At 36.0% G+C, this 20,729-nt stretch overlaps 1 protein-coding gene across 1 annotated transcript in view; it reads right to left on the bottom strand.

Moving 5' to 3' along the window:
• Positions 1 to 15,359: 15,359 nt before the first annotated feature.
• Positions 15,360 to 20,729, bottom strand: part of LOC149419541 (sodium-independent sulfate anion transporter-like) — a 29,565-nt gene continuing 24,195 nt past the window's right edge. Inside the window, exon 14 of the mRNA XM_089637874.1 lies at positions 15,360 to 20,220. Coding sequence (XP_089494000.1) covers positions 20,177 to 20,220 — 44 coding nt within the window. The 3' untranslated portion in view covers positions 15,360 to 20,176. The remainder of the gene's footprint in view (positions 20,221 to 20,729) is intronic.

Here is a 20,729-nt window from a genome sequence, read left to right as displayed (position 1 = left end):
ACACGTAGGGCAGAAGGTTACGGGCAATTTTCCAATAAAAATTATATACATTACGAACTATATAATTATATTATTATTATTATCACATTCAGCGCAGACTCGTGAAATTTCACGTGATATTACAATTATAGAATTTATGAAGCTGAAAGTGTTCATAAAATATGTAATAATAAGGCCGTATGTAAAAGTACAATACAGTATCGACCATTAAAAATCGCTTGACGAAAACAATTAATCGATAGAAGTTGAGATACCTGCGAAAATCGTGCGAAATTTTAGCTTGGAAAATTTGTTCACTTTTTACATCTTTTTTGTATTACGTTATTATATTTATGAATATCTACATCCCTGCACGGGGTAAATTTATGATAGTGATGCACAACTTTTTCAGCAGAGGAGCGGCTTTGCCTATTTTTAAAAGTTGTGAATTTTCGATGCTTGATAACTTAAGAATTAATATACTCTTAAGACATCATGAAATTTGGCAGCCAGGTTCAGAGCATCAGGAATTTCCCCTTTCAGTGAATGAGTTCTTTCTTGTTGAAAATTTTAACAAAAAACACACGTCATTTACAGAATGATTAAATTAATCTATATAATATAAATTAATGTTTTTTGTTTTTTCCCCTATAACTCCAAAACTACTGGACTGATTTTGCTGAAAATTTCAAAGCTTTTTCTTATTCGTGTCGGGAGTGTTTGGAGAGTGGTTTGAATGATGGAAGAAGTCGGAGACGCCCGAGGAAGACTTAACACATTATCTCTGCACTGGAATGAGATACGGAGTTGAATTAAATTCTATATGAAGTTGTTCCGTCACGCCGATTGCTTCTGACAGGCCGTGTGCTAACCAATAGTATCGTCAGAATTTAAACTGTACAGTTTAAATTTCGCACGTCAGCTATAACCACGGAGGGCCGTGGGCCGAGCAGTCGCACAAAAACCATTCGTCCTATCAAAACTCCATCGCCGGTTATCTATCGGAATAATCATAATACGTATTTTATCGCAATTTAATTTAAAATAACGAGTGCTAACGAACCACAATCCCGTTCCAGTGCTGACAGATGAGGCTCACAATGCAGATTTCACCATCGCCACCCGGTAAGTTGATTGTGAATTCTTCTTCTTTCGTATGGTGGGGGGTCAGAGGGGGACATCTAGATCTGCGAGCCATTTTAGGGCCTCAGGCGTCGCCATGTGGACCTCATCAATCCCGCCGGGGAATGAATGGAGCGGGCATTCGTTGACCACATGTTCGGTAGTCTGCACCGCACCACATTCACACATCGCCGACTCTTTAAGGCCCCATCTGTGCATCATGTGGGCACAGCGGCTATGGGAGCACCTTAACCTATTGATTGTGAATTAACGTTACGCATTGTGTTTTCGCATTCGCCTGTCACAAGCCATAGAATTCATTTATACTTTATCTACCCTTGCTCGTTCAATATTAACAATATTTACAAGATATATACAGTAGTGGATCGTAGAAAAAGTGGCGGACACCCGAGGAAGACTTAACGCTTTATCTCTGCACTGGAATGAGATACGTAGTTGATTTAAAGTCGATATAATGCAATTTTTCTACAGTATCAATATGGTATGCAGTTGTGAAGGGTAGAAGGAGTCGGACACGCCCGAAGAAGACATGAATCAAATAATTATTTGTGGTAAAATGAGACGTAAGTAATGAACGACGAAAGAGGTGTAAAAAGAATATATGACATGGAAGTAATCGTTTAAGAAATTGGAAAAGCCCAAGGAAGACATGGCTTGGAAAATTCCTTACAGAGAGGAAGACAACTCTGAAGTGATTGGCATACCTACCATAGACCAATCTTGGACAGAATCCTTTACATCTCTACTAGAGACTCAACAAAGTACAGTAATCACGACATCTGTTAGAAAATTTAACAAAAGAAATACACATTTCGAATTCAGAATTACTAAATTTATCAAAGTAAATTCATGTTTGTACCTACTTTATCCCGAATTTGAATTTTTTCTACAATTAGTTTCAATTTTTAAAATGACACATTCAAAGCAAATCTTAGTAGTTTACTTGCGGGCCTTGCGGCACGTTTCTGAATGGAAGATACACTCTCAGTATCGCTCTGCTGTAAGACCACTATTAAGGCGAAGCTTAATGCCAAATCACTATTATGATTAATCTTTATAACGAATTGGTGTACATTATGAATACCAAAAAATATGCTTTAGATAAATTGGAGGTTTTCCTATCGTTTCGCTTGAGTAGAATACAAATACAAAAATAAAATACTCAATAAAAAACATAAAAGTGTAAACTAATAAAAAAATTTTTTTTCAATAGAAATGTATTAACGCAAGGAAACAACTTTTAAAAAATACTGTATTATAGCTAAAATTATCTGTGACAGTTTCACTTGATTAACTTTTTTGCTTTCTTATAAAATTATTTACAAAATAAATAAAAACCAGATTTGTGCTTGAAATCGAACTATTCTAGACTCAACATCGTTTGTCAAGCAATTTTAATGCATATTACCTACAATATAAGGTAAACCAAGAATATACACATTGTTGGCTTGTAGCTCCCTCTTTAGAATTGAAACGTTGAAATGGCTTTAGCCGTGTTTGGCAACCATATCTAAGTATGTATATAGGTTCTCTCCCAGCTCCTTCTCATCCCCACTACCTTCAGCCTCTCAACATACCTCAATTGAGAATGCCATAGTCTCACTGGCTCCAGACGGGTGGGAGCAGTTAGGGGACTCTTGTGCGGTTTCATATAAATTTGAAAATTGATCCGGAGTTACCGACAGACACACGGAGTTTTTGATGATAATTATTATTATATGTAGGTGCCAAAGCTACCAATTTTTTATTCCTGCTTGAACCTTAATTATTATTTACTTTGGTTGATTAAGTTGACATATTGTTGGTATTATTTTTTAATGATTTTATATTGTACGTTATTTTCCTAGTATTCTCTTTATAAGTATAATAATTATTGGCGCTGTTGTAAAACCGGTTTGCATTTATGCATTTAACATTCTCATGGATATTATACATTATTGCGTTTGAAATAAATCTTAGTGTAAAACATTATTGAATTACATCAAATAAAAATTAAATTAAATTATGTATTATCGTGCGAGAAATTTGGAAATCCGCAAATAATGCAAGGCGATGTAAGCGTAATAAGTAAGATTGAAAGGGACTCTTAGAAATGAAGTAATGGCACGATCAAGTGAATCAGATACTTGAGTCGGGCCATGTCAATAGTCAGAATAATAGAAGAGTATGTAAGAGACGATGTATGAATTTGAATGAGGCAAGGAGTGTGCGCAAGAACCGAGCTGTTTGGCGGTCCGTACTCTCTGCCTAACCCTGTAGAAATGGCGTGATGGTTATTTCGTACATTTTCAATGTACGAGTGTTTGATTTATCCATATATCAATATACGCCGCTTTCGGTGACCAGACAGTTGGTCCGCCGACAGTTGATCCCCGGGGCAGTTGATCCCCCCGGCAGTTGATCCCCCAGACAGTTGATCCTTTTGATTTCTGTCATACGGTGATTTCTTTTGTGTCTTACTTTATTTTTTATCTTAAATGTGCACTTGACATCTGACTATACGCATTTATGTGTGAGCCTTTTTGTTATTTTAGGTAGTGTATATTTTTGAACATTTTTTGAATGATAGGTAGTATATTTTTTAACCTTTTTTGGTTGATAGGTAGTGTATTTTGGAACCTTTTTTGTTGATAGGTAGTATATTATTTAACCTTTTTTGTTGACAGGTGGTGTATTTTTAACCTTTTTTGTTGATAGGTAGTGTATATTTGAGCTTTTTTACGTTATTAATGCCTATTTCAGTCATATTAGCTATTCAAAAACTTCTTCTTTCGTATGGTGGGGGGGGGGGTTAGAGGGGGACATCTAGATTCACAAACTAAATTGTTGGTATTCTTGTATTTTCTTGGATCCGAATTTTTTAAAGGAAATTTTATTTTTTTAATAAAAAAATATCGATAAAATATTTTTGAAGAAACCTGTTATTTCCTTCATAATTTCGCTAGCAAATCGTCGAGGAATTTATAAAATGTTTTTTTTTTTTTATTTCCTTGTCTGAAAATAACTTTAAAAAACCTGTTTCATAATTTAACCATTATGTTTAAATATGAACTACGAGTAACTAAAAACCAATTTTTTTCTTCTTACATTAGCTCCCCCCAAGAGGCAATGAGGAAAATAATTTCTCTCATTGCCTATGTCATCTTTGGGGATGCTGAGAGTCTTTTCAAAGAAGTGAAGGAGAGGAGGTTCTGAGAAGGAAACAGATATGAAGGGTGGTTAGGAATCTGGGGTTCAGTGTGTCCAAGCGTGACGGTGTATGAATCATTTTCTTCCACCACATTGTAGGACGATGGGTCGACGTCCTGTTGAAGAGGTCAAAGGTCTCCCTCAACCAGTGTCTCCGATCCGGCCCGCCGCGCAATTTGTGGTTAGACGCATCCGTCGCCAAGACCTACATGAAAAAAGACCAAGACCTAGACTAAAAGTATACAATAATACTTTCGAGCATGTAGACTCGGCCATCATGACAAATCGGCGATTGCCGAGCATTTGATTGAAACCGGCCATTATTTTGAATTTGTTCCAGAAATCCTGAAATGACCCAAAACCCCTAGAGCACGCCTATTATGGGGCAATTTAAATTCACTAAAATTCCATTAAAATTAATATAAAGACGAAGGGGCTAAGTTAAATAGTTCATGGTATCCGGTAATTGACGGCTACACCAAAACTAAACGCGTAAAAACTTTTTTAATTACACTGTACCAGCTCTTAGATGATTGGAGTTGGCAACACAGTATCATATCTACATACATAAGTAAACAATTGCTTACGGTTTTCTGCGATTTACCTTGTTCTACCGGCGAATGCTGAGGAAAATTATTCCCAAAGATAAAAACGAAGCTGAATTTCCCTCCCAATCCCAGCACAACACAAACAGACACGGATGTAGTATATGGCTTGCTGGTCAGCTTATGATGCTGAGAATGAGGCTGACAAACATGCACTTTTAGTAGAGTTTTTAAGTAACAAATTACCCTACCGAGAAAATACAAGGCCTATAATAGCCGAGTAACATTTTAAACACCCATATAAAAAAAAATACTGAGGTGCATGTGACGCCATTCTATTTGTATAAAGGACATTAACTTTAAATTCAGTAAATTTAACTGATTTACCACTTCATGACAAATAAGAAATTAGAAAATCAAAAAAAGAAATTTTTACACATCTACCTTGATGATGGACACTAATGCTTGGCTAAAGAAGGAGGTATCGCCACACGGCATACTACCCCAAAAATAAAGCAATTTAATACTTTTGGCCCTGAAAATCACAAATCATATCTCTTTCGTTAATAGTTTTCTAACCAAAAACATGTATTTATGGTTTGACTGTGTCATGCACGTTCAAACCCTTCACCTTTTCTACGAAAATTCTAATCAATAGCTTGCATTGTTCAATACTGTGAAAATGTATGATTATGAATATTCTATTTATCTTTAAACATCACAGAAGGGCGCCATTGCGATAACTTTGCTAATAATAATGCAATAATAGTGAAGCAAAACCAATGAACACACCAAACAAGCTATTATTTCGCCATTGTTGGACGATTAGCCGCGCTTTTTGCATTACTGGCAATATTGGCTATTTAATCATGCTGACAATGACAATGATCGAGCGCAATGGCGGCAATGACAATGGTGGCGATGGGCAACACTGCGCTGTGATATTGAAAGGTTGCAAGGTGAGGCGGTTATTAGCAGATGAACTGCGAGGCAGTGGTATCCAATTTGCGTAACAACTGGTTTCCAACAGCTTATGAATTATTTCAATATTTACACATTGCTCATTACCATCCTGCTCAGAACAACGGAATCGTATCGTTGTTTTATGTTCGAAATAAATTAAGGAAAAACAACTTTAACATTTATAACAAATTATTACCCTAAAACACCCATATAAATTGAAAAAAAATTCCGAGAAAAAATAAATTCCACCGACGGGAAAGTCCACGTACCATAGTGGCTTAGTGCACCTGACCGGCAATCGGAAAGCTGCGGGTTTGTTTCCCGTCGGCAGCATTTTTTTTCCGATTTTTTTTCATTTAAGGCTAATAATTGTTGTTTATCCTTTGTGCTTTGCATAAAAAACCATGTATTGTAAACATAAGTTTATCTCTAAAAGAATATATCAATATTTCTCCTTATTGACCTCCATTCGTTCCATTATAAAGGAAGCCTTACATTAAAGCTGAAATGATCATTCATTTTAATTGTCGGGGATTCTAGTTTGGAGTACATACATGAAAACTGTGTAAATATGTATTCTGTATTTATGGATTTAACATTCCTTTTTAACTCAAGGAATTGTAATGAATTCACCTCTTCTGATATTAACACTGCGCGAGTGAGCCAAAAATTCACAACTATTCATATTCCACAGTTAAACATAATTAAGCTGGTTGTTCAACTTCAATATTTATATTTTTATTGTACGTTAAATGTTTTTTAATTCTCAATTAATATATTTAGCTTCTATCTATAAGTCTCCGGCATTGCCCGGGCTTTACGAATAGTTTTTCTAAATCAGACATAGACAGTAATTTTCATCTTATTTTGAACGACGAGTTTGCAAAATTTCAGACGCATCAAAATTATGTTCTGGAAAAGGAGATGGGGGTGGTTTTTGTAAATCTTGTTTAGACAGTGACCTTCCTCTTGTTTGAATGTCAAGCATGCAATACATTAAGATAACATAGAATAAAGACGAACTCACTATATGTGATATGAGCGTATTTCGTGATTCAAAAGTCTGACCATTCTTCGCTTAAATTTCAAATTCAGTCTCAATTCAAAATCAAATGGAATGGTGAAGTGTTGGTGAGTCAGACAGCATAAGAGAGACAGAATTCACAATGTTGATTGGCTGTATCGATCTAATAATCAAAAGGTACCTACTATTAGTATGTCAGTGGTAACATTGGCTTCCATTGAAATCAACACGGAAGGCATTTATTTAAATATGGAGATTTTTTTAAATATTAACCGCACGCAGCAGGCCCCGAGGAAAACAATTTTCCTCAGAGCCTATGTCATCTTTTGGGATGCTGTGTGGAGGGTCTTTTTTAAGGAAAAGAAGGAGAGGATGTTCTGGGAAAGTAAAAGGTATGAGGGTTGGGTAGGAATCTACCTATGGCAGTGGTATTGGTTATTCAATAAATGGTTCCCAAACACGCCTCCCAAAATGTGTGTGTGCATTATCTATTCAGTGGTTGTGAATAACTAGACAATCTGATTGAACCATTGTAAGATTCTGTAGGACTCAAATACTATGATGAGATGGTCATGCTGAAATAATGCCGGAGAGTGCCCCAGTGCAAGACACCCAAAGGTAGACCGAGGAAGTGTTGGATAGAATATGTGAAAGGGTGGAAGAAAGACAAAGAATGAGAAAAAAAATGGAGGCGAATGGCGAGGGACCGCAGTCAAATCCCACACATTTTACAAATGGAAACTTTTTTTGCATGCACCGAATCTACACTTGCGACGCCACCAACTGCAAATTTAACTTTGTTCTAACGGTACCTACTATTATTTCAAAAACAGATTTCCATTAACAACAGATTGCTGTAAAAAATTGGTTTCCAGAAATCTTTTTATTTTATTTGAGAAGCTATGATTTTTTTTATTTTATGCTATCAGCGTAGGTAGGTATTTACTAGCCAAGGTAAATAAGGGCCGTATTGTACTTGAAACGACTGTGCGAATGAATGGTAGTGGTAAACGATGACTTGCAACTCTTTTCTTGGAGGCCAGTCAATGTCCCATTAGAATTTATAAGATTTTTTTATTGATAAATTAGACAGGTACCTACTAGTAGTTACTACCCGGCCTTGCCAGATATGTCGAGACGCTTTTTTCGAAATATTTTTATCAAACATATAAATGGCGTTTTGTCTAATTTTTTGACAGTTTATATTTAAAAAGGCAGACAGATATTTCTAAGCTTCGTTGTTTACAATGGAAATGATGTTGCGATCTGATTTTAGAAAAAACGTGCAAATTTCACATCAATATTTGAGAGATTTGCTGCTTCGGAAAACATATTTTCTGCTTTATCACTCAAATATATTCGATAAACTTGTAGAAATCCGCTTCACACTTGGTTTCAACTTAATTACTACAACAAACAACTACTATTTAAGTGGGGGGAGATGGTAAAAGATGCATTAGTTCAATTTTTTTCAAAGATATGTTTGTAGGTTAGGAAATGTGCATAAATTATTAAAATAACCCAAACTAACAACCTATTTTGTGCATGTTTACTTAAACCCCAGACTTAAATAGTTGTCTCAATTAGATATTTAAGTCGACATCGAGTGTCGTTTTTTTAAAGAATTGATGCATGAAGCGGAATTCGACAACTTTATCATATGTTATTTTGGCTCCCATCCAGGTATCGCGGGTTCAATTTTCTGCTAGCCTCCATTATTGTGAGTCCTCCAGACGGCCAGCCTGTGTGCAACACATGATACGCCCTCTGTCTCGTTTAAGCAGCACCGTACAGATGAGATACAGCGTGTATCACGTGATCTGTTGCGACGTGTGGCTTTTTGATCAGTGGCGATAGATTTTTTTTTTGTTTATATCATCAGACAGCAAAATGGCAATAAAATTTTTACTCCAAATATCCTAAGAAAACGCTGCTTAAAGTCTTTAGTGTACCTGGTGTACCCTTTATATTGTATTTATTGAATTAATCACATGCCAAGGTCTGTACACTTCTCACCTGCTGCTCTCCTAATGGATCTATCAACATTCAAATGGTAATATCGCAACACATTTAACGCGCTTAATGATCTGTAAAGTAGAGGGCATTGATAACAAATTAGTTTATTCATCCTTTCAAGAAACACACTCTGTCGGGTAATTGAACTGTTGCTCAGAAAGTCACCACGGCCGATTTGCGTAAAGGATTACCTATTACCTAATGAATTCATTCCATATAGGAAGTGAATAATGATTATGTTACATACGAAACTAGTAAACGTAGACGTTTTTAGTCAACAAGACAATCTCTATCATAGAGATTTGCGCTTTTTGTTGTTATGAATACAGCACAAGAGGAAAACCCCAATTGGGGTTCTTTGTGAGTCTGAAGGAAGAGGGGATGGGAAGGAGCTGAGGTCAGCAACTTGAAGCGATTTTTTCACAAAAACGGCACAATATAAATGATCAAAATATTATTAAGAGGAAGGTTAGTAAGCAGGTACCCAGTTATTCAGATCTAGTCACTAGACACGGCTGGTCTTTCCACAAGGCGCTACTGAGAGAGGTCATATATGTATATCCGATTAACAATCGTCCTTGTGCTTCTCACACATCTTGTATGAATACGAAGAAGACGGAAGATTAAATTTTTTTTAAATTTATTTATTTCATCAAAAAAATTACAGAATATATATAATATATCATTAGTAAGTTGTATAATTATATGTCAGTTTAGAAACAATGAAATTGATGAAAGAATAATGTTACAATAATACGGCAGTTTCTAATATAAGAAAAAATATAAATGAATGTAAGAGTGTTATATAGAAATGGCTAATACTAGAATGATGACGACACCTTCTCTCTCTGGCACTACTTTACAGCGTGACACGCTTATCTTTGCAGGCGGCCAAAAGAGGAAACCCATTACTTATTTGTATTCACAAATTTTATTTTCATTTATGCATTGTAGTCATTGAAATGCATTGTCAGTCCACCTGTTGAAACAATGGAATGGCATAACCCAATGTACGGTCATATTGTGATTTAGACCCAAATCGGTGAAGAACTCTAGAATTTCAACATGGCCATCAAAATCGTGCATTTTGATAAAAGATTCTAATTCAGCTGTCCCCTAACCTGCCCTATACCGAATTTGAACCAAATCGGTGAAGAACCCAAGGACCATAAAAAATCGGATGTTGGTTTATCAAAACATTTGATTTCCTCACGCTCCAGTAGACGATATTGTCTTTATTTTCCTTCCAAATTCTCAAAATCTAGTATAGACCGCAAATTTCTTCAAAAGTCAATAATTTCAAGATATTATTTTTATAAAGTTCTGACGTTTTATCCGAAAGAACAATTTTTTCTTCGACTACTGGGATCAAATTTTCTGTATTTTTTCGTTTTCCATTATTATAATATTTTTTTTTAAAAGCGGAGACGGTTTACACGTAGTTCCCACGAGGCCATTGACCCATTGTGCTATCTCCCATTTTACCTCAATCCTTGTGATGGTTTGAACAATCACATAAATAAACGAAATGAATGTACTCCAAAAATTTTTTTGTTTGGGCTAACAGATAAGATTTATTGACAGGCGGGCTTGAAGTACATATGTTCCCACGGGAAGGAAGAGAGAGATCGCATGACAGTCAGTTCTTGAACGTGGATACGTTGACAGCTCCGAGAAATCAATACAAATCAGAAGTGTTGTGTGAAATTACAGTTAATTAGTGAATTCAAATGGTGTTAGAAAGCTTTGTTGTATATTGAATTAAAGTGAAATATTATTGAACCGGTGTTTGTGTAAAGTGAAAGTGGTTGTACTCAGTGGAGATAGGAACAATTGGATAATTTGTAGAGCGCCGTTTTGTGAAAAATCACCCCAGGGGCGCTAAGAGTTGGGCGATCGCGATTATAATATAAAATGTGTTAAATTAAACGTGATTTCGTAAATATGTAGTTCAAACTAAATTACTTGTTTTAAAAACATGAAAATAATAATAATAATGATTGCGTTGTAAAACAGAGTGAACGTATTTAAAGGCAGGAAGTTTTTTTAATCGGGCTAGGGAGGAATTGATTTGACGAGATGGCATTCTATCCACGGAGACCGAAATCCAGAGAATCAAACAAATCATAAACTCGGGTTCGAATCCCAACAGAGATTAGGGAGGTACAATTGTATTTACAGAATTATTTAATTACCCTTTTATAGGCGTAGGGAGGGGACCAAAGTTGAACAAGTTGCAAGGATTTCGCTGAAATGAGGAAAGAAGCCGATAGGGAGGAGAAAATTAAAGTGATTTAGCTATATAGTGTAACCAGGTAAGCTTCACGCTGAGAATGAGAGATGACTAACCGGGTGAGTTTTTTATATTATTTATTAAATTCCAGAGAACCCTTTTAAAAGACGGATACAACCGAGATACAGGAACTAAGTTTACGACACCTGCCGCCCAAATAATGTTATCATTAAAAGGAATGTGCTAGTCGAACCATCTATCAGCTGAAAAAGGGAGACGGACCAATGACCTTTTCATATGTACGCCGAGGCGCGGTGTACGGTCAGTCGAAGGAGAAGTTTTGCTGGCGTATGACCGCCCGAATAGAAAGCGATCGGATGCAACCAGACAGAACAAAATGAATACTTTTCTTCTGTTATTTGACTTTCTAATTTAATACTTTTCATCTATTGTTTGACTTTCTAAGTTACGAATTGGGATGCACAAAAACAAATCTAGAGTCAAAAGAGGGAGATGGTAATCTCCGAAATAAAACTACCAACCGAACAACTTTTCTCAACAGGTACCTTTCGAGAGGTAGGCAGCCTCTTTAAATTAAATGCAAAAATCAAACCAATTATCCGTTTATACCTACTTGAGAGGATAGGTATTCAGTAGAAGTTACCCATACCTAATACACGAGGATGCTAGTAACCTCATAAAATAATTACTAGAACTGAATATTAAAATACAGACAGTCCTCATCCTAAATTTGGCATTTCGAGTAGACCTTACATATATCTCACATGATAATTGGCTGAATGGGTAGGCACACAACCTATCGCTAAAAGCAGGCTAAATGTCGACAAGATCGTCGTGTGTTATCTATGTTATTGACCTAGAAAGGGATGTAGATTCCGGACGACGTGGAATTTACAACGTTTTCTGGAGGTGGCGCGTAACTTAGGACCTTACGTGTCACATTTTCGCGACTAGATTCGTGACAAGGGATGTCATGGTTTTCCCCTTCTACACTCAGTAAAGTAGATTATCCTGGAGGTGTATGAGGTTGGGGCAATTCTGAAATTGGTGATGAGACCTGGTTTTCTTTATTCTGGCGTGACGGTTGCCGATTTGGAACAAGGGGAGACCCGGCCGGTTGTGATATCCAGACACGCAGATATCGATCGCCTTGCTCAAATTATCATCCATCGGTTTTGTTTGGTAAAGAGGAGGAGCCAATCTTAACTTGAAAAAAAATTCATTTCCTTTCCTCTCCTTCCCCTCCCAAAATATATACATGGATGGCGCCGACAACTAACACCATAAATTTATCGTATGTATATCACATATATAAAATCTAACACTTTATTATGTTCACATTACCCTACGATAGATAGAATCGCGTAGCTAGTTGGGGGAGCAGGCGACTTAGAAGATAAGGTTTATGAAATAGCTTTAAAACACAGCGGTAATGGATTCAACTCACTCTATCTCAAAAGAGCCGAGGGATACCACACATACATAGATAACTAGGTTTCTATACCGAGAAACAAAAAAAAACCAACACAACGTTCGGTGAAGCCTTTTTATACTGAACCGTCACGTGAAATGAGTACGTTCAAGGTCGTACGTCACGTAGACAAACTAGGATGTACACACTTGAAGGGGTGTGTAATAAGGAGAGGGGCAAAGGCTTGAAAGACGGAAGGGAGGACATTCCTACCCCGGATATATACATAACCAAAGCCTTATGGAAAAGTTACCTATGGGACTTAAGGAAAATTTATCGTAGAAAGAAGAGGAGGAAAAGTTTGAAGTAGAAAGGGCATATCATTACATCCTTTAACAACCCAGTCCCTTTAATAAAGTTCACCAGGGTTGTTATTGGGTATGTGGCTATGTCTTCTGGTTCTACTGTATGTCTTCCCAGGTACTGAGCCTAGTTCCCACCAGGGCAGGACATTGGCACCATAGGTGAATTGGAGTCTCTTCATCCTCTTCACATTTCCTGCATCTATTGGTGTTTTCTACTCCCAATATCTGCATGTGCCGTTAGTAGTCCTACAAGTTCCTTCAGTGAGTTTCTGTCCATATCGAGTAGTTTCTTGGTTCGTCTAGGGTCTGTTCCTTTTATGAGTGCTTTGGATTGTCTCATTCCAGGTGCCCTCTCCCATTCTTTGGAGTGCTAGGATTTGACCCACCTATCAATATGTAATTTTGTGTGGCAAGCTGCTACTCCTACGGCCGGCTCGGATCCTACAAGTGGTGCTTTCGCTCCTTTCCTTGCTAGTTCGTCAGGCCGCTCGTTGCCCTCAATGATGATTGCCCTCTTTATGTCCTGGTACCCAGATTAGGGTTATTTTATTGATGGTAGCGAGTTATTATAATTATCAAAATAACCTTCAGAAACACAACCATGCAGCGTGCCCGATTCCTTCTTGTGTAGGATTGTGGGATGCAGCGGGGTATCACATGTCAGACTGACAAGTATGAACAGCTTCATACAAACCTATGAGCGAGTGAATTTACGGATTTCAACGGATTCACTGTGCTGGTCCTCCATCTGACAAAGTGTCGGAGATGACTTTTAATCATGTGGGATAACTGTGAACAGCTCCATAATACTAGAAGTCGGAATTTATTTCAGTGCAGAAATCTTGGACTAATTACCATATGTATTCCTCATTACACAGAATACTTATGGAGGGAAATAATTATACCGAGTCAGTGGACATCTTTAATTTATCACTTAACAATTACAAAAGGTTGTTACTGAGGCAGTTTAGTTATGCATAATTAATATGTACTGTATTAATATCCAATTGTTACTATTCATATGTAAAAACCCCAAAAAAGGGTGTTAATAAATGAAAAAATAAACAAACAGTCTACAGTCACCAATGTATCCGATTTTTAAACATTGATTACAGTGATCACCTACGTAATAAGTGATGCCTATGTGGTAAGCGATGCCTACATAGTAAGTGACGCATACATAGTAAGTGACACCTACGTCGGTGATTACCTACATAGGCTATGTAGTAAGTAACGCCACAGGTGATCAACAAAACAGCGCCAAAATTTTAGTCGCGCCATGCGACGTTTTGCTCAGGGCCGGCCCTGAACCAGGCTGTACCCCGGTGACCTCAGAGATCAACTTGAAGTATAAAACATTGTTACTGTTAAAATACTTCATCACCTTGACTTTAATTCAATCTTGTATCTCATTCCAGTGATAAGATATTTATTTATTAAATTATACGCCAATACGGGCTTACAAAAATGTGATATACATAATAGTTTAGTAGAACAGTAATCGTGAAGTAAAATTTGCTATTAAAATTATATAGAATGTAGAAGAATAGTATTATGCTAACTTTATTTATTATTATTACTGAGGAACGTTATTATAGTCTTCTTGTAACTATATTCCCTGCAGTTGAACACATCTACTATTTCCGTGAAAGTATTGCCAACTGCATGCAATCTTGGTACAAGTGAGTATCTAATTATTGCGTAATAGAGAAACATAACATAAATATATACGTATCTACAAACACAAAAAATTATATATTACATTTTCGACACTTTAAATATAGCCCTGGTGAAAGACAACCATTCTTCTTTCGTATGGTGGGGGGGTCAGAAGGGGACATCTAGGTCTGCGAGCCAGTCTAGGGCCTCAGGCGTCGCAAAGTGGACCTCATCAATCCCGCCGGGGAATGAATGGAGCGGGCATTCGTTGGCCATTCGTTGTGTGGTCTGCACCGCACAACATTCACACATCGCCGACTCTTTAAGGCCCCATTTGTGCATCATGTGGGCACAGCGGCTATGGGAGCACCTTAACATATTGATGGGGGACCAGGTTTTGCGAGGCAATGAGAACCCAGGCTGTCTCTCGGTGGGGTCCTGTGTGAGATGTGCATTTCCCACGTTGGCCATTTGCCACTCAAGTTTCCACCTATCTTCTGGGATGAGAGGCAATCGGAGGAGCCTCACTTCTAAAGACAACCATTTAAAACCAAAATGTTTCTTGAAATGGGTTTACCAGTGTTTAGTGATCAGATTTGACCAGGCACTTCCCGATCATCCTTTCTCGGTCTTCTTCCCCTCCCCACTTCCTTCAACCTCACAACATATCTCGATTAGGAGATGCAGCAGTCCCACCAGCTGCGGGCATTTGAAACACATTTGGTGAATACATTAAAGAATAGAAAAACATGTTGAGAATGCAGATTTCTTATATAAAGGGAAAATATAACAACAATTTATTTGGCACAATCGCAACATTATAATTTAAACTACATACTCGTATTTATAAGTAAAGCCCTTAGAAATAAAATTTTCAAGCATTCTCTTATTTCCTTGTCATCAATAGAACACACATATCACAAACATAGTGGAATATGAAATATCAACAATATTACAAATGATAAAAAGAAACAAATAATAATGATAAAAAAATCTTATTTCTGTTCAAAATGTTCAAAATTGGAAGTATTTGTTTGGAGAATACAGAAACGCGATAAAGTACTTACCTTTAATTTAATACTTTTAACAGAAAATTATTTTAAATGCCAACAATTCCAATTTATTAAAGGTAACAATTTTCAAAATTGTAACCGATTTGTCGAGAATTTAGACCGTAGGTGTTTTTTTCCAGGTGTGCGTTAGTATTATAATAACAAAGAAAAAAATAGCTGACTTTATATACATATTATTTATTTTAATGATATTTTTATTTGAGCAATGATTTGTAATACTTTTAATTAAATAATTTAATATGAAATATATTTTGAAATAAATCTGCAAAAGTAAAAGGTCACAACACTCACAACCATCGGAATATATTACTTTTATTGAATTGAACCTTCATAACATACTATTTACATATTGACAATTTTTTATACATTTTAACAAGACGAAACCGTGAGAGCCCGAATACTTTCTCGCTCACACCTAATACGGTATCCTTATCTAACGTATATATTATACTTCCTTAACAGAAGTCTATTGGGCTGCAGCTCACAGTTCACCAATCAGTGGCTCACCTTCCGCTACCTACCGAAAGATGTACCGCCGGTGGCCTATAAAGCGAGTGCACAGCCTTGAACCAAGCAGAGATCATGAGCCGGTCGTAGGCTGTAAACCTGATATTGGTAGTGAAATGAGTGATCCCTTCCAGGGAAGTCATTAAGTAGTCTATACGCAATACCTGTTACTGATAGCGAGATGTATCGCCCCTTTAGTAAGGTTGAAGAGTGCCTAGAGAAATGCTTTATCTTTCATATATAGTCGGAGATAGCGCGCAGAGTCACCTTTTCTGCGAAGTTTGATATATTCTTTAGAAACTGTTTTATTTTACATTTTACAATTATTGAGATTTTAACTGAATTTTAAGCTAAAAAGGTAAAAAAAGTTTTTGCAGTATGTTCATTTATTTTCATTTGTTGTTCTGATTTAGTGGGAAATGTTGAAACATTGGTAATAATAACATTTTATATAATTAACGTACATATTGGTTTTTCATGATCGTTATAGCTCAACAATTCCAACAACCTCTTTTCACATTTGATTTTCTAATGCTAATTATAATTAAATGATAAATATTTTGCTTCAATATTTAATAATTATCATGATGCCAATGTATTATGTACATCAAGCTTATTAGGTACTAATATCTTTTAAAATAACATGCTGTCAACATATTTGGTTTTCTATACAACAAAAGTTTGTATTTAAAAATACAAGAAAATAAATTCGTAAAGGTGGGACATAAATATAATATTATGTAAACATCTGTGGCTTGCAGTCCATAAAGGCTGAAAAGCTGTGCCTAGCGTAAGAAAAAGAATTATAAAAATATTATTACACAACAATTAGCAGAAGATGTGAATTTTAATTTAAAAATATTAAAAGAACAACAATAAATCTCATCTGAAATTGAAAAACTAAACACACACAAGCCTACTCTTGGTTATAGACCAAGGTACGCCACTGGTAAACATTATAAGCTATGTATAATATATGTATAATACATATTATTAAAAAACAATAATAAGCTTCGATAGTTCCTAGGGGGTATAACTCCAATCGAAAATTGGAACCGAAATATTGTGACGTCCACTAACATAACTATGTCCACCAATGAAAAGCAGTGAAAGTCTATGGAATAAACTTTCAGAGTTTTTCATTGGTGTAGAGTATAATAAGTAGGCTCCGGGTGAGAATTTTACTGTCTATATATTGGCATATCTATGGTTTTTTAGGACCAATTTGTTTCATACAAAAGGCCCGAAGGCCCACTAGTGAGTGGATTATTTATGATAGTTCCACTTCCTCGTAAAGAATGAGGTATCGACATTTTCTGAAGGAAACTTCAAAGCGTAATGCTTCAAACGATAATAGATAAAAATGTTATTTAAAAAATGACAAAATTTTACATTGCTTTTTTGGAAAAAATTCAATTATTATTGAGAATAATTTATAGTAGATCCCTATATATTATTATACATAATGACTATGTTAATAATTTAATCAATATGACACAATCAAAACAATCGCTTATTATATTTGGAAATACGTTAATAACAAAAATACAAAAAAATCATTCATTCTTTTACTAGTATAATTTAAGACTAATAATGATGTACGTATTACAACATGAATTATCACAGTTTAAAAATAGCAAATTTATAAGATAGGTAAATATACATATTATTTTTTTGGTGCTCTTCATTGGACGTTCACCATCTACTAACAATGAATTCATACAACATGTTTATCATTAGACAAGACAAACTTAATATCATTACATATGAATTGATACACAGGGAGTCTGCAAAGCTCCCATAAAATGAACCTAAAAAGCCGTGGACAGAGCGTTAGTGCGATTTTGCACTAATGACATTGAAGCCAAATCTAGGGTAAGGGTAAATTGCCTTGCAACCATCTTGTATGACAAACTTTTGAAATGTTAACAAAGTTATATAAAATTAACTATTTTTAATTTATTTTTTACATTGTGCAGCTAATGAATTTTTTGGAGAATTTAACCACTCGCTTGCCCCGGACCACAAAAGTATACCTACGCGGGAAACACTTAAATAAGCGTAGTCCACTTTTTTGGACTTGCGATGTTGTGTTAAAACCATCCTGAGTTACTCTTCTATTTATTTTTTAGCATTTTATCTATCATAGCTATAGAAATAAAACTTTTTCTCCGTGTAATCACTGAATCGGACTTTTTTTTACTAAAGATTTTAGAGTGATAACCCTAATTTTTAAGTTGTAGTGCCAAAGTTTATTGACTTTTACGGTTATATTTTGTGTTTCTGGCGATTTGTCATTACAAATATTTTATATTTCTACATTTTTTATATAAGCATTATATTTTGAATTGTTACTTATTCTTTTCTGCTTAAAAATTATTAATATGTTTTGTATTTTGTGTAAAATATTAACGAATATCTTCAGATGTAACTGAATCTTGTTTCAACACGGTCAGTTATTTGTTTACATAAAACAACAATAACTTAATAATTATTTATATTATAGTATCAATATTGCTTAATGTAGTCACTCTAGCGAAAATTACAACTTTTGATCGTAATTATTTGCGCGCTGTCATCGAAAAGTGCGTTGTACACTCATCCCGACAGAGTATTTTGTGAGAATAGTTGGTAAATAATATTTTTTTTCACATTTCTGCAAATGTTTAATGAAAAATTATTCTCAAATTATCCGTCTAACCAACATGTCAGCACACTTTTATACTGAAATTTCGCAAAATATGCCGTTTTTTTTACCCACATGGCTTTGAAAGCACGTAACTTTTAACATTTCAGGAAGACTATAACTTTTTTCTGTATTGATCGAAAGAAGAAGAATGAATCTACAGTTAAAATAATATTATTCACATCTCGCATGAAGTTTAAAAAAAAACCTATGTATTTAAAAAAAAAACTGAATACGATAAATATTTATAATTTTTTTTTCATATGTTCTGTTTATTTGTCTATGAAAAACAAATGTTATCTTTATAGACTTACATAGAAAATAATGTAATTAGGGTAAATTCTTTCTAATGCGTTCACGCCTCTTGGGGTTTCCGGTTTGTTCCTGACCTTTTTTGTTAAAATGTGGGGCAAGCGAGTGGTTAATGAGACAGGGAATGTTCCCCTTACCCCGCGGCTTCAAATTGTTCTCAAATAGATCTGTCCAGGGCCTTTTAGGTACATATCCCGTTAGCAGTCAGTCCATAGTCCATTGGACTACGTATCACCACAAATTTAACTAGATATATACATTTATATAGATGGCTTAAAGTCAAACGTTATCTACAAAAAAAATACTAACAATTCTAGGACTGGCGGACGGACCAATCAGTGCGTCGACACACACAAGACCTCAGTTATGACCTCATGCCCTAAGTATAGACTAAGATTCCCAGAATCCGGCCGAAAAAATCACCAAACTGATGGAAATTAGAAATAAGATAAGTTTAAGATTAAGTAAAATATAAACGATACTCTGAATGTTTTCAGGCCTGAGACCCCACATTTTCCCTTATTATGTAAGCATGTTTTATTGTTTAATAAATAAAAATGCAGAAGGGAAGTGGTTGGGGTCAAATGAAAGAGCATGAAGAGATTGAAGAGCATGAGAAGATTGTGTGTCGTCAGCTGCAAAAATTGTAGCGGACGTCACAACCTGCGAAACTTCACCTCCTAACGAAAGAAGGTAGAGTGGAGGTTTGAAGCAAATGCCGGGGTGCTAGTCTTCAAAGGGGATTCTCACTCGAGTCTTTGCAGGCAACTCTTCTCTGCTCCACCTCGACTGCTTCCCTCTAGATCTTCCACACTGGTCTTGGCCTTCTCACTTTATTGTCCCCGCCTCTGCATACTCAACCATATCAGTTTACAAAATTACATTAATCGTAACCGCCAAGATACCACCTGGAACCTAGCGGCCACCGGACGTCCAGGCCTCTACTCCCGGACATAGTGGCTATCAACGTACTGACTGCTGCCCCCCATTGTTACGGTGTGTATGGGAGTCAAGAAGTTCCGTACATTGCTTCTATATGCAAAAAATTTACTAGACATCAGTCAATATTGCTATAGGTTCAGCTGTACCAGCATCTGCAATAAAAAATGTTTATATTAGTTTAGTTAAAGTTAGTTTTCTAGAAAATATTTCAGGATGGGTACAGTCAACAGTGTCCCAGATGAGGTGGGTTGGACATGTACTCAGATTGCATAAAACAATGGCAACATCTTCAAAGGGTAGAAGTCCAGTTGACCACCCCTTAAATAGTTGGGGAAAGCAACTCTGAAGGCTGTGCGGGGAGAGACAGGGCTTACCATACGGAGGCCTCTGAAGTAACGCAGGAATGTGTCTAGAGGCACTTTGTAGAAGTGATGGCTCCTTGATCCAAATAGGACGAGGGGAAGAAGATTACGATTATGATGATGGACGTGTTACGCCAACTACACACACCAAGGAAGGAACAACCTACACTGTATCACTAATCTGATGACACTACAAAATTCAAAAAGCAATGGCTCATATGCAGAGATGTGCTTTATTTCAAATAAATCCATTTCAAATAAATCCATTTCAAATGGAAATGCAAAATGCAAAATGGGTA

The sequence above is a fragment of the Hesperophylax consimilis genome, chromosome 12 (assembly GCF_061612785.1).
Source record: "Hesperophylax consimilis isolate HC1 chromosome 12, BYU_Hcon_1.0, whole genome shotgun sequence".
Classification (NCBI taxonomy): domain Eukaryota; kingdom Metazoa; phylum Arthropoda; class Insecta; order Trichoptera; family Limnephilidae; genus Hesperophylax; species Hesperophylax consimilis.
The sequence above is the reverse complement of the archived record's forward strand: the minus strand, read 5'-3'. Positions and strand labels throughout refer to the sequence as shown.